This window comes from Pristiophorus japonicus, chromosome 4, assembly GCF_044704955.1.
Source record: "Pristiophorus japonicus isolate sPriJap1 chromosome 4, sPriJap1.hap1, whole genome shotgun sequence".
In the NCBI taxonomy this organism is placed as follows: domain Eukaryota; kingdom Metazoa; phylum Chordata; class Chondrichthyes; family Pristiophoridae; genus Pristiophorus; species Pristiophorus japonicus.
In genome coordinates this window covers 153,442,833-153,457,522 of record NC_091980.1, presented here as the reverse complement: position 1 = coordinate 153,457,522, position 14,690 = coordinate 153,442,833, and the positions used below count along the sequence as shown (strand labels likewise).

The window sequence follows — 14,690 nt, the reverse complement described above, 5'->3', positions numbered from 1 at the left end:
CTAGTCTACTCAATCTCTCCTCATTGGACAATCCCCCATCCCAGGGATCAGTCTATTGAACCTTCGTTGCACTCTCTCAATGGCAAGTAATTGCTTTCTTAATTGCTTGCTGTAGCTGCATGTTAACGTTCAGCGATTGGTGTACAAGGTCACCCAGGTCCCTCTGAACACCAACATTTCCCAATCTCTCACCATTTAAAAAATACTCTGCTTTTCTATTTTTCCTACCAAAGTGGATAACTTCACATTTCTCCACATTATATTCTATTTACCATGTTCTTGCCCACTCACTTAGCCTGTCTTGTAGCCTCTTTGCATCCTCCTCACAACTTACATTCCCACCTAGCTTTATATCATCAGCAAACTTGGATATATTACATTTCCAAATCATTGATATAGATTGTGAATAGCTGGGGCCGAAGGACCAATCCTTGCGGCATCCCACTAGTTACAGCCTGCCAACCCGAAAATGACCCATTTATTCCTACTCTCAGTTTTCTGTCCATTAGCCAATCCTCAATCCATTCTATTATATTACCCCCAATCCCGTGAGCCCTAATTTTGTTTAATAACTTCTTGTGTGGCACCTTATCAAAGCATTCTGAAAATCCAAATATACCACATCCACTGGTTCCCCCTTATCTATTCTACTAGTTACAACCTCAAAAAACTCTAACAGATTTGTCAAACAATCTGCCCAATCCTGTTATTTTCCAAGTGCCCTATTACCACGACCTTAATAATAGATTTGAGCATTTTCCCTACTACTGACATCAGGCTAACTGGTCTGTAGTTCCCTGTTTTCTCTCTCCTTCCTTTCTTAAATAGCAGGGTTTCTTTTCATTACGTTACAATCTGGGGCATCCACTATCTCTATAGCCACCTCTTTCAAAACCCTAGGATGTAGGCCATCAGGTCCAGGAGATTATTGGCTTTCAGTCCCATTAATTTCTCTAATACTAGTTTTTTACTCATACTAATTTCTTTCAGTTCCTCATTCTCTTGGTTCTCCATTTCTGGGAGTTTTTTTCCCGTCTTCTTCTGTGAAGACAGACACAAAGTATTTGTTCAATTTCTCTGCCATTTCCTTATTCCTCAGTATAATTTCTCCTGTCTCAGCCTGTAAGGGACCCACATTTACTTCCGTATAATATTATGCTATGTGATTGGACGCTGGGTTGTGGGTCGGTATAGTAAGATGCTGTGCAATGGGATCCTGGAATGGAGGATGGTCGAGTCTTGCCTCCCTCTTCCTCCCTCCCCTCTCTCTCCCTTCCTCCCTCCCCCTCTCTCTCCCTTCCTCTCCCCATGCCCCCTACTTATCTCTCCTGGAGGCTTGTTATTGGGTTTTTGCAGTAACCATCAAGCTTCTCCCTGGTGCAGGAGCTGCAAGTTGAAGTGAACAATCACAAGCAGCAGATCCAGAAGGTGCTGGAGATCGGAAGGCGTATGATCAGCTCCAAGCACCACATGGCCCCGGGCATTGAGGGCAAGTGCAAGGAGGTGCGGACTGGCTGGGAGGAGCTGGAGGGGGCCTGTGATGACAGGAGAGAAAAACTACAGCATTCAGTGCGGTTCCACCAGGTAGGTTCCGTGCACGGAGAGCAGATTGCGATGGGGTACGCGTGACTGGGGCAGTTAGCCCCTGTAGGAATCATCATAGGCAGTCCCTCGAAGTCGAGGAAGACTTGCTTCCACTCCTAAAGTGAGTTCTCAGGTGACTGAGCAGTCCAATACGGGAACCACAGTCTCTGTCATAGGTGGGACAGATAGTCGTTGAGGGAAGGGGTGGGTGGGGCAGGTTTGCCGCACGCTCTTTCTGCTGCCTGCGCTTGATTTCTGCATGCTCTCGGCAATGAGACTCGAGGTGCTCAGCGCCCTCCCGGATGCTCTTTCTCTACTTAGGGCGGTCTTGAGCCAGGGACTCCCAGGTGTCAGTGGGGATATTGCACTTTATCAGGGAAGCTTTGAGGGTATCCTTGAAACATTTCCTCTACCCACTAAACATCCGTAAGACAAAGGTCCTCCACCAGCCTGTCCCCGCCACACAGCACCACCCCCCAGTCATCCAGATCCACGACACGGCCCTGGACAATGAGGACCACTTTCCATACCTCGGGAGCCTATTATCAGCAAGGGCAGACATCGACGATGAGGTTCAACACCGCCTCCAGTGTGCCAGCACAGCCTACGGCCGCCTGAGGAAAAGAGAGTTCACAGATCAGGCCCTCAAATCTACCACCAAGCCCAGTAGAAATGCACGGGTGCTGGATATGGAAATCCTGGTGAAAAGCAGTCAGGGCCACTCGCATCCAGTGTGGGATTGTTCTTTCGAGGTCTCCAACCTGTGAGGGGCACTGGCCAGGTACTTCCACTACACAGGAGGTGATCAGCAAAAGGCTCTGTGGAGTGAAGTAAAGTGCTCTGGGTACTGTAATTAATCGGGACCGTTCTGCACACAGGGATAGCGACGGGGCACTAATTCACGGATAACGTGGCACATGCTTTGCCAAATTGCTCTGGTTACCTTTAACCATCTATCCACAGCCTGAACTGTTAGCAAAGAGCACTGCCTTGGAAACTGATTCCTCCCCGATGAGTGTGCTTTGACAGACATCATTGCTTGGCACTTTGGAAAATGGCAATGCCCGTTGATCAGCACATTCCATGATAGTCTATTAGGAGGGCTGTGGAAACTGGGTTTACATTTTCCACATGTCTGCCATGGTGGAAATACACCTCCCTCCCCACCCCAGCCAATATACACTCCCCTGCAGCAGGTAGCCCTCTCCCCCAACCCCAGCCAATATACACTCCCCTGCAGCAAGTACACCTCCCTTGGTCAGAGAGGTAGGTTTTAAGGAGCATCTTAAGGAAGGGAGGACGGGTAGAGAGGCGGAGAGGTTTAGGGAGGGAGTTCCAGAGCTTGGGACCCAGGCAACAGAAGGCAACCGATGGTTGTGCGATTATAATCAGGGATGCTCAAAAGGGCAGAATTAGAGGAGCACAGGGATCTCGGGGGTTTGTGGGGCTGGAGGAGATTACAGAGATAGGGAGGGGCGAGGCCATGGAGGGATTTGTAAACAAGAAGGAGAATTTTGAAATCGAGGCGTTGCTTAACCAGAAGCCAATGTAGGTCAGCGAGCACAGGGGTGATGGATGAGCAGGACTCGGTGCGAGTTAGGACACGGGCTGCTGAGTTTTGGACCACCTCTAGTTTATGTAGGGTAGAATGTGGGAAGCCAACCAGGAGTGCATTGGAGTAGTCAACTCTAGAGGACGAGGGTTTCAGGGGCAGATGAGCTGAGGCAGAGGCGGAGACAGATAATGTTACGGAGGTGGAAATAGGCGGTTTTAGTTATGCTGCGGATATGTGGCCAGAAGCTCATTTCAGGGTCAAATATGACACCTAGGTTGTGAACAGTCTGGTTCAGCCTCAGACAGATGCTAGGGAGAGGGATGGAGTCAGTGGCTAAGAAACGCAGTTTTTGGCGGGGACCGAAGACAATGGCTTTGGTCTTCCCAATCTTCAATTGGAGAACATTTCTGCTCATCCAGCACTGGATGTCGGACAAGCAGTCTGACTATTTAGAGACCGAGGTGGGGTCAAGAGAAGTGGTGGTAATACACCTCACTCCCCACCGCAGACAATATACACTCCCCTGCAGCAGGTGCACTGCCCTCGCCACTGCAGATATAGTTCCGAATGACAATAACTGAAAGCTGACGTTTAATTTAGTTCCTCGCAGATGCTTCAGAGCTGGAAGCCTGGGCAGCAGAAAAACTTCAGCTTGTCTTGAGCGAGGATTATGGGAAGAATGAAGCCATCACTCTGACACTACTGAAGAACCATAAGGTAGGTGTAATTGCCAATGTTACTGAAAGTGCGTCTCGGAATCTACATCTCGTCTAATCAGGCATTCATTATCCACATGCTTTGCTTCAATGCACAACCGGAGAGAGCCTGTTCAAGCTAATTGTAGAGTATATGCAACAAAACAGAAAGTAAATATACTCTCTAACTTGCAGCCGCTGTAGTTTATGTGTTAGCTACAGAGGGTCTCCTGTGGTCTTGCTCACAGGAAGTTGCTGGATTCAGTCTCACTTCCCTGTCTCTGCCCCTTGTGTTCTGTCTCTAGTTTCTGCCTATATCTCTTTTCTTCTCATCTTAGTTATCAGGAGAGGCTAAAAAAGCAGGGACTCTGCACTTTAGAGAAGCGTTGACCTAGGAGTGATCTGATTGAGGTTTATTAGATGATGAAGGGACTAGATTGTATTTGTACAAACACGACAGCTGCAGCTGCTGATACTGCCGTCTGGAGCTGACCTTTTAAATCAAAAGTAACTTGGAAGGGCTTGGAGAGCCCTTGAGAAGTTGCAATGCGGTGCAAGAAGTTGACGAGAGAGCCTCCCAACAAGGAGACAATGCTTGGGCCGCTCAAAACACATCTCTTGTACCCATTCTGCCAGCGCAGAAAGTCATGTGATGTTAAAATGACCCGCGCGTGGAATAAGGGGAACATATTTTGCATCATGTCAGAAACTTAGCTCGGGGTCAAATACGACGCTGAGGTTGCGAACGGTCTTGATCAACTTGAGACAGTAGTTTGGGAAGGGAGTGAACTCAGTGGCAAGGGTATGGAGTTTGTGGTGGGAGTTGAAGACAATTCGGCGTTGCTGATTTCAGGGGCGGTAAAGTCTGCGCCCGGGAACAGTTTGCGCCTCAGGCAGCAAAATTGGTCAGCTGGGCCCTGAGTTTGGGGCGGGGCGCTAAGGGAGGCGTTACACACCTCTCTCAGAGTGCTAGGCCGGCTGAGCAAGTGAAAATCCCGAGCTAAACAGCCGACCTGGGAGCACTCTGAGAGAGGCCTAGGGAGAGAAAAACCTGAATAACACCCGAAACATTCCCAATACATAGCCCACACCGCACAACATAAATCGCAAAATAAAAACCAACCACACTTACCTGAGGTGGACATTACTGACCTCACTGCGGCCGGTATAGGTCAGACTGCCCGCTTTCCCAGGCGGTCCCACTAGGGGGCGCTGCGGGGCGTACGGGTCGGGCGGAGTCACAAACCAAGCCGGCATCACAACCAGGGGCATTGCACACCAGCTCGCCTCTCCCGGGCGGTAATGCTCCGTGCCCCGCCGACACCGGCCCCGAAAACCCCGGCGTGGGGGGGGCGCCGGAAGCTGGCCGCTCGCCCGGAACAGCTCACCGCCACCATTGCCGCCCCACTGGGGCACAAACAGGGGCGGACAGGACCAGCAAATCCAGCCCAGTGGCTTTGGGCTTCCGACATGTAACTGAAGGAAATTATGGCTCATCCAAGACTGGACGTTGGACAAGCACTCTGACAAAACAGAGATGGTGACTATTGTGTATGGAGAAAGAGTCAGATTGAACATTCTGAGCTCAAGGTAAAGTGTGACCTTGGTCTTCTATTGCAGGTCTTCAGAGTGCCTCTCCAACCTGTGAAGCTTCCTGAAATACCTGTGCTCCCAAGGGATTATGGGATCCCTTGGAACTCCAGCGGATGAGCCTTCTGTTGGCTGTACAGAGTAAATACAAGTTCACATATATAACAACACTCCGCCCCCCCAAAGTCAATCGTGTAACAATTTACAATGTGAGTCGATCTGGGGCCCTTCTTGCCCTGGTTGATCATCTCGGTGTGAAAGCTGGTGTTGTTGAATCATTTGTTGGGCCCTCGCTGGGCTGCTGTACAGCTGGCCTTGCTGGGCTGCCTGGTGTGTTGGGCTCTGCTGGACTGCTGTGGATAATGGGTTCTGCTTCGTGGTCAACCGTGGTGCCGGTTGCCACTGGTGAGTGTGTTGGGGGATTAAAAAAGGTAGGGTCCAAGGTGGGTTGCTCAGGATAGTCCGTGAATCTGAGTTTGATTTGGTCCAAGTGTTTCCGGTGAATGAGTGAATGAGTGCATTTGAAAGTTTGACCCGAAACACCCTGCTCCCCTCTTTGGTCACGACAGTGCCGGGAAGCCACTTGGGACCTTGTCCATAATTTAATACAAATACAGGATCATTGACTTCAATCTCGCGTGACACATTTGCGCTATCATGGTATACACTTTGTTGAAGCCGCCTGTTCATGTAGATCAGGGTGAACTAACGAGAGCCTTGTCTTAAGTGCTCTTTTCATGAGCAGTTCAGCAACTGGGATCTCAGTGAGTGAGTGGGGTCTCGTGCGGTAGCTAAGCAGGACGCGGGATAAGCGAGTCTGCAGTGAGCCTTCAGTTACCCTCTTCAAGCCTTGCTTGATGGTTTGCACTGCTCTCTCTGCCTGACCATTGGACGCTGGTTTAAATGGGGCAGATGTGACATGTTTGATCGCGCTACGGGTCATGAATTCTTTGAACTCAGTACTGGTAAAACATGGCCCGTTGTCGCTCACCAGGACATCGGGTAGGCCGTGTGTGGCAAACATGGCCCGCAGGATTTCAGTAGTGGCAGCGGACGTGCTAGCCAACATTATCTCACATTCAATGCACTTGGAGTACGCGTCTACAACCACAAGGAACATTTTACCCAAGAACGGGCCTGCATAGTCGACTTGTACCCTAGACCACGGTTTGGGGGGCCAAGACCATAAACTTAGCGGTGCCTCCCTGGGTACATTGCTTAACTGCGAACATGTATTACATCTGTGAACGCAGGACTCTAAGTCCGCATCGATACCGGGCCACCACACGTGGGATCTGGCTATCACTTTCATCATTACGATGCCTGGGCGGGTACTGTGGAGGTCATTGATGAAGGTGTCTCTGCCCTTCTTGGGGACCACTACTCGATTGCCCCACAGAAGGCAGTCTGCTTGTATAGACATTTCAGCTTTGCGCCGCTGGAACGGCTTTATCTCTTCCTGCATTTCCACTGGAACACTGGACCAGCTCCCGTGAAGCATTCAGCTTTTGACTAGAGATAATAAGGGGTCCTGGCTTGTCCAGGTTTTGATCTGCCGGGCAGTGACGGGTGATTGCTCACTCTCAAATGCTTCCATAACCATGGCTAGATCTACGGGCTGCGCCATTTCCACCCCCGTGGTGGGCAATGGCAGCCTACTGAGAGCATCAGCGCAGTTTTCTGTGCCTGGCCTGTGGCGGATGGCGTAGTTGTATGCAGACAATGTGAGCGCCCATCTCTGGATGCGGGCCGATGCGTTGGTATTTATCCCTTTACTCTCGGAGGACAAGGATGTAATTGGCTTATGGTCAGTTTCCAATTCGAATTTTAGCCCAAACAGGTATTGATGCATTTTCTTTACCCCATAGACTGCCGATTACAGGAATCAGTTCTTTTGTGTAAGTTCTTAGTTTCGTGCAAACTGGAGTTAAGACTGGCCTTGAAGCCTTGTTGCACCACAACCTTTCGAAAGTCTTTTTGCCCATGATGGACTGGCTCGCGCCCGTTTCCAGCTTCATTGACACCGGGAGTCCATTTAGTTCAACATTCAGCATTATCGGGGGACAATTAGTGATGAATGTGTGCACCCCATGTATCTCCTCTAACTGAGGCTCTGGTTCGTCGTGGTCCTTCATGGATCGGTCCTCCTCTGCAGGTTGGTGGTTTGCAGGTTTAACAGGATTTGCAGCTTTGGAGGTGTCCCATTGTTCCTCAGCCCTTGCAAACGTACTCTTTGTATCGGCATGAATGGAAACGATGATGACATCCGCAGCGCCAACAAGGTGTTAATGGCCTTGCATTCATCACCCTTGATGGTGGACTCTGAGACATCTGCGGACGTGTAGCTGCAGGTATGTGTGACCTGCCCTGTATGTTACGATTCGAAAACAACATCACTTTGTTCACAGTACTTGTAGCAGCACTTGTGTGCTGAGAGATTTACTTAGTATTGTCACTGGTGGCAATAAACGTCTGGGCTATTGCTATGGGCTTACTCAAGGTTGGGGTCTCTACAGTCAAAAGTTTGCGAAGTATGGTTTCATGGCCAATGCCAAGTACAAAAAAGTCTCTGAGCATGTGCTCCAAATGTCATTTAAATTCGCAATGTCCTGCAAGGCATCTTAGCTCGGTGACATAATTCGGCACTTCTTGGCCTTCAGTCTTTTTGTAGGTGTAGAATCGGTACCTCACCATCAGAACGCTTTCCTTCGGGTTCAAATGCTCACAAATCATCGTACAATTTCTCCGTGGGTTTCGCTGGAGTGAGCAGATTCTTCATGAGGCCATACGTTGGTGCCCCACAGACGGTGAGGAGGATCGCTCTCCGTTTGGCAGCGTTCTCTTCCCCATCTAGCTCGTTGGCCACAAAGTATTGCTCCACAAAAGTTTCCCAATCATCTCCCTCCGAGAATTTCTCCAGGATGCCCACTGTTCTTTGCATCTTTGGGTTCACTATCTGTATCTCGTCGCCAGTTGTTGTGTATGGAGAAAGAGTCAGACTGAACACTGTGAGCTCAAGGTAAAGTGTGACCTTGGTCTTTTATTGCAGGTCTCCAGAGTGCCTCTCCAACCTGAGAAGCCTCCTTAAATACCTGTGCTCCCAAGGGATTATGGGATCCCTTGAGACTGCAGGGGATGAACCGTCTGGTGGCTGTACAGAGTAAATACGAGTATACATATATAACAACGACGAGGTAGAGTTCGGTGTTGTCATCGTACATGTGGTAGTAGACAGTTTGTTCCAATTAAATTAGGTTTGGGAGGACCAGAATTAAGATACAGATCAGCCATGAATGGCAGAACAGGCTCAAGGGGCCGAATGGCCTACACCTGTTCCCGTGTTCCTTTATAGATTTCAGAAAATAATTGTTGTGTGAAGTAAACAAGGTGCAGTAAACACAAAGAACATGGGCTAGAGTAGAAGATAACATTCTACAGCTCTGCAGCACAAACCATGGAATTCGATTGTCGGGGCAGTCTCTGCCCAGCATGGTTTTTAAAAAAAGAAAGGCGTAAATGGTTCCTGACTTTACATTTGTAAAAGCATAGCTGTAACCCGTGTGCAGATAGAAAGAAAAGGTACGAGTGCTGGCGATGCAGAGCGGGTCAGTCAACACGTGACGGAGGAAAGATGTGTTCATGTTTTGGTTGTGGCCCCTAGTGAATGGCCAACCCCAAACATCAGCCTGTCTTCCTCACTCAGATGCCGACAGCCTGTAATGTATGCACCGGTGAGAATGCTCATAGGTACATCCGAGCCAGGGTGTCCCTGGAGATGGAGCATGCGGTGTCCACCGGTATGTTCGTGGCCTTCCGCGAGAGGTGGGCGCCGGAAGGACTGGTCCAGTGGCAAGGGTTAACCAGGAGGACTGGAGACCCGCTCTGCTACACGGGCCTAGTGCGCACACATATCGCAGTGTGGGCTGGCCCGTGCTGCCCCTGGGTTTACCTCCCGCACGGTGACAGGGCCTCTGCTGGGGGTCACTGCGTTTCATTGTATACTATGTGGAATGATGGAGATGTCTGTTGCAACTTTTAATCTACCCAATCTTCTGCAGGCTCTGGAGCGGCAGATCCAGGATTATTATGGCCTTGCGGGGGAACTGCATCGGATTACCCAGGACCTCCCGCTCCGAGGGCTCATCACCTTCGACATGGTGGATGAGCCTCAGGAGCAGATTCGTAAGCGGTTGAAGGAACTGCAAGAACGTTCGACTGTCAGGTACATGGACTGAGGGCTCAGTGTACTCTGAGCCCCGCCTCACTTCATGGCTTCTATCCGACTGGAAGCTGGGTTATCAGCTTTGAAGTGTTGCCCTTTTACAACGGTTATAAACAATGGGTGTTGAGCAGTTCTGATTAAATACACTGAATTCAAGGTTAATCCTGAGGCAGTGACCCTCTGCGCTGTATCACCCTCCAGAGAGATTTATGAACGTGATTTGTACATGTACACCTCCGTTCTATGGTTTGTACACAGAATCGTTATGTGTGTGTGTGAGATTTGTACAAGATTGCATATGTGTCAATCAATGCTATGTGTGCAAGGGCACCATGTAGAGTCTTGGGGGCCGAAATAGCCATCCGCTTGGGGCGGATAATTGGAATTCGATGGATAATTACCACCGGGATCCATGGGGCGGGGAATGGAGCGAAATTGCTCTCTTTTCCCGGAAAAAATCATCAGGGCGATGTTGTGGGCGGAAGGCGGGCAGTGTCATCAGTGCCACACTGAGCACATCAAGTGAAGGGGAGGGACACTGTGAGGTCTACTTGGCACCCATTGGGCCACCAGGGAGGACTTCGGCCATGCCAGCAGCCCGGTACCCAAGAGGGGGTGCCGGGCTGCCTGTAGGCGGCCCAGTAAAACCCGTGGCCGCCATTGTCGGGCCGACTGCAGAGTCAGCTGACAATTAAAACAAAATGGCAGCCGCGGCGTCCAGCCACTGGCCAGGGACAGCTGTCGGGGGCACCGACGGGCAGCGACTGCGCTCCCACGGAGCTATTAATCTCGCGGGACGGAAAGGGGTCGCCGCCGGGCAGGAAGGGGTCGGCGTGCCGGGCGGAACGGAAACACAGGGCGCGGCGGAAACCCGCTCCCGGCCCAGGGGAAATTCCGCGTAGGTTGGACCATCCGGCTGCCCCTGGTCAGAAAGGCCTTACAGCCCCATTACCGCCTCTGTGGAATAAGTACGTGTTTGAAGGTTTGAGGCTAATTTGGTGGGAAATGTTTTTAATTCACAGGATGCAGAAGTTGGAAGAAACATTGGGGTTCCATGAGTATCTGCGGGAAATAGGGGAACTTGAGGAGTGGATCAGACAGCAGCTACAAACCGCCAGTTCCGAGGATTACGGGAACGATTACCAACACGTGCTGGTAATGATGGCCATAACTCTCTGCAGACGTGAATCTCCTGCCTGGCCCCATGACTGATGTTGCTTCCTTCCTGTAACATTAACCCTACTCACAACTCCCTCAAAGACAACTTATATTTACATAGTGCCTTTACCACAATAAAACGCCCAATGAGCTTCACAGGAGTCTTATCATAAAATAAATTTGACACCAAACCATGCAATGAGATGTTAGGCCAGATGACCAAAAGCTTGGCCAAAGAAGCATGTTATAGGAGGAATGAGAGATGGAGAGAGGAGAAACAGAGGGAGGAAATTGCAGAATTCTCTCCACCGACCTGATGAACAGTCAGTAAAGGGAAAGCTTCAACTCTCCATCATGCTGGTTACCAACCTCCTTTCCCGACCTCTAAACTATTGTCCGTATCTAAATCTGCATCATTCCAACCATCACTGAAATACTCAACTATCTCTCTGTTACCTCTCGCTTCAACCTCTATAATGTTCACCTATCCATCCTCCTGAGCTTCACCCCATAGGAGCCGCAAATCACTCAAACTCTGCTCCACGATCCAACCCCACACTACCTCAACTCAGCCCTTGCTAAATATCATCTACTTCCCATCTAAAGGCTCATCCTAATGCCTCGGCAAACCCCTTCTGCCCTCTCCCCAGTTCACCCTCTTCCCCCCACCCCGCTTACACCCTCTCTCCCCCCTCACACTCTCTCCCCGCGCCTCCACCCTCTCTCCCCGCGCCTCCACCCTCTCTCCCCCAGCTCACCCTAATTCCCCCATCTCACACACTCTCTCTCCCCCAGCTCACCCTCTCTACCCGCCGTCACCCTCTCTCCCTCAGCTCACCCTCTCTACCCCCTCACACCCTCTCTCCTCCCTCACACCCTCTCTCCACCCTCAAACCCTCTCTCCCCCTTCACACCCTCTCTCCTCCCTTACACCCTCTCTCCCCCTCACACCCTCTCCCCCCTCACACCCTTTCTCCCCCCTCACACCCTCTCCCCCCTCACACCCTTTCTCCCCCAGCTCACCCTCTCTCTCCCCCTCACACCCTCTCTCTCCCCCTCACACCCTCTCTCCCCCCTCACACCCTCTCACCCCCCTCACACTCTCTTTCCCCCCTCACACTCTCTCCTCCTCCCCCCTCACACCCTCTCTCCCCCCTCACACCCTCTCTCCCCCCCTCACACCCTCTCTCCCCCCCACACCCTCTCTCCCCCCTCACACCCTCTCTCCCCCCTCACAACGTCTCTCCCCCTCACACCCTCTGTCCACCCTCACCCCCCTCACACCCTCTCTCCCCCTCACACCCTCTCTCCCCTCACACCCTCTCTCCCCCACCTCACACCCTCACACCCTCTCTCCCCCCTCACACCCTCTCTCCCCTTCACACCCTCTGTCCACTCTCACACCCTCTCTCCCCCTCACACCCTCTCTCCCCCTCACACCCTCTCTCCCCCTCACACTCTCTCTCCCCCTCACACCCTCTCTCCCCCAGCTCACCCTCCCTCCCCCCTCACACCCTCTCTCCACCCTCACACCCTCTCTCCACCCTCACACCTCTCCCCCCCTCACACCCTCTCTCCCCCAGCTAACCCTCTCTCCCCCCTCACACCCTCACCACACCTCACACCCTGCTCACACCCCCTCTCCCCCTGCTCACGCCCTCTCTCACAGCTCACTCTCACCCCCTCCCTCACACCCTCTCTCCCCCCCACACCCTCTCTCCCCCTCACACCCTCTCTCCCCCCCTCACACCCTCTCTCCCCCCCCCACACCCTCTCTCCTCCCCCTCACACCCTCTCTCCCCCCTCACACCCTCTCTCCCCCCTGCTCACACCCTCTCTCCCCCCCACATCCTCTCTCCCCCCTCACACCCTCTCTCCCCCCTCACACCCTCTCTCCCCCCACACCCTCTCTCCCCCCCTCACACCCTCTCTCCCCCCTCACAACTTCTCTCCCCCTCACACCCTCTGTCCACCCTCACACCCTCTCTCCCCCTCACACCCTCTCTCCCCTCACACCCTCTCTCCCCCACCTCACACACTCACACCCTCTCTCCCCCTCACACCCTCTCTCCCCTTCACACCCTCTGTCCACTCTCACACCCTCTCTCCCCCTCACCCTCTCTCCCCCTCACACTCTCTCTCCCCCTCACACCCTCTCTCCCCCACTCACCCTCCCTCCCCCCTCACACCTCTCTCCCCCCTCACACCCTCTCTCCACCCTCACACCTCTCCCCCCTCACACCCTCTCTCCCCCAGCTAACCCTCTCTCCCCCCTCACACCCTCACCACACTCACACCCCGCTCACACCCCCTCTCCCCCTGCCCCTCTCACCCCCTCTCACAGCTCACTCTCACCCTCCCCCACCACACCCTCTCTCCCCCCCCACACCCTCTCTCCCCCCACACCCTCACCCTCTCTCCCCCCCACACCCTCTCTCCCCCCACACCCTCTCTCCCCCTCACACCCTCTCTCCCCCCTCACACCCTCTCTCCCCCCCCTCACACCCTCTCTCCCCCCCTCACACCCTTTCTCCCCCCTCACACCCTCTCTCCCCTTCACACCCTCTGACAACTCTCACCCCCCTCACACCCTCTCTCCCCTCACACCCTCTCTCCCCCTCACACTCTCTCTCCCCGCTCACACCCTCTCTCCCCAGCTCACCCTCCCTCCCCCCTCACACCCTCCCTCCCCCCTCACACCCTCTCTCCCCCATCACACCCTCTCTCCCCCCTCACACACTCTCTCCCCCTCACACTCTCTCTCCCCCTCACACTCTCTCCCCCTGCTCACACCCTCTCTCACAGCTCACTCTCACCCCCTCCCTCACACCCTCTCTCCCCCCCACACCCTCTCTCCCCCCCCCCCCCACTCGCTCTCCCCTCCTCACACCCTCTCTCCCCCCTCATACCCTCTCTCGCCCTCCTCACACCCTCTCCCCCCCCTCACACCCTCTCCCCCATTCACACCCTCTCCCCACCCTCTCCCCCCCCTCACATCCTCTCCCCCCCCTCACATCCTCTCCCCCACCTCACACCCTCTCCCCCCCTCACACCCTCTCTCAACCCGCTCACACCCTCTCTCCCCCACCACACCCTCTCTTCCCCCCTCACACCCTCTCACCCTCTCTCGCTCCCGCTCACACCCTATCGCCCCCTGCTCACCCTCTCTCTCCCCCCTCACACCTCTCTCCCCCCCTCACACCCTCCCCCCCTCACACCTCTCCCCCCCTCACACCCTCTCTCTCGCCCCTCACACCCTCTCTTCCCACTCACACCCTCTCTCCCCCCCTTACACCCTCTCTCCCCCCCTCACACCCTCTCTCCCCCCTCACACCCTCTCTCCCCCCCTCACACCCTCTCTCCCCCCCTCACACCCTCTCTCCCCCCTCACACCCTCTCTCCCTCACTCACACCCTCTCCCCCCCTCACACCCTCTCTCCCCCGCACACCCCCTCTCTCTCGCCCCTCACACCTCTCTCTCACCCCTCACATCCTCTCTCTCCCCTTCACACCCTCTCTCCCCCAGATCACCCTCCCTCCCCCCTCACACCCTCCCTCCCCCCTCACACCCTCTCTCCCCCATCACACCCTCTCTCCCCCCTCACACACTCTCTCCCCCTCACACTCTCTCTCCCCCTCACACTCTCTCCCCCTGCTCACACCCTCTCTCACAGCTCACTCTCACCCCCTCCCTCACACCCTCTCTCCCCCCCACACCCTCTCTCCCCCCCCCCCACTCGCTCTCCCCTCCTCACACCCTCTCTCCCCCCTCATACCCTCTCTCGCCCCTCCTCACACCCTCTCCCCCCCCTCACACCCTCTCCCCCATTCACACCCTCTCCCCACCCTCTCCCCCCCCCTCACATCCTCTCCCCCCCCCTCACAT

At 53.7% G+C, this 14,690-nt stretch overlaps 1 protein-coding gene across 1 annotated transcript in view; it reads left to right on the top strand.

Moving 5' to 3' along the window:
- The window catches only part of sptbn5 (spectrin, beta, non-erythrocytic 5), a 635,480-nt gene that overhangs the window by 210,777 nt on the left and 410,013 nt on the right, over window positions 1–14,690 (top strand). Inside the window, exons 27-30 of the mRNA XM_070878655.1 lie at window positions 1,384–1,584; window positions 3,740–3,856; window positions 9,483–9,646; window positions 10,669–10,801. Of these exons, the coding sequence (XP_070734756.1) occupies window positions 1,384–1,584; window positions 3,740–3,856; window positions 9,483–9,646; window positions 10,669–10,801 (615 nt within the window). The remainder of the gene's footprint in view (window positions 1–1,383; window positions 1,585–3,739; window positions 3,857–9,482; window positions 9,647–10,668; window positions 10,802–14,690) is intronic.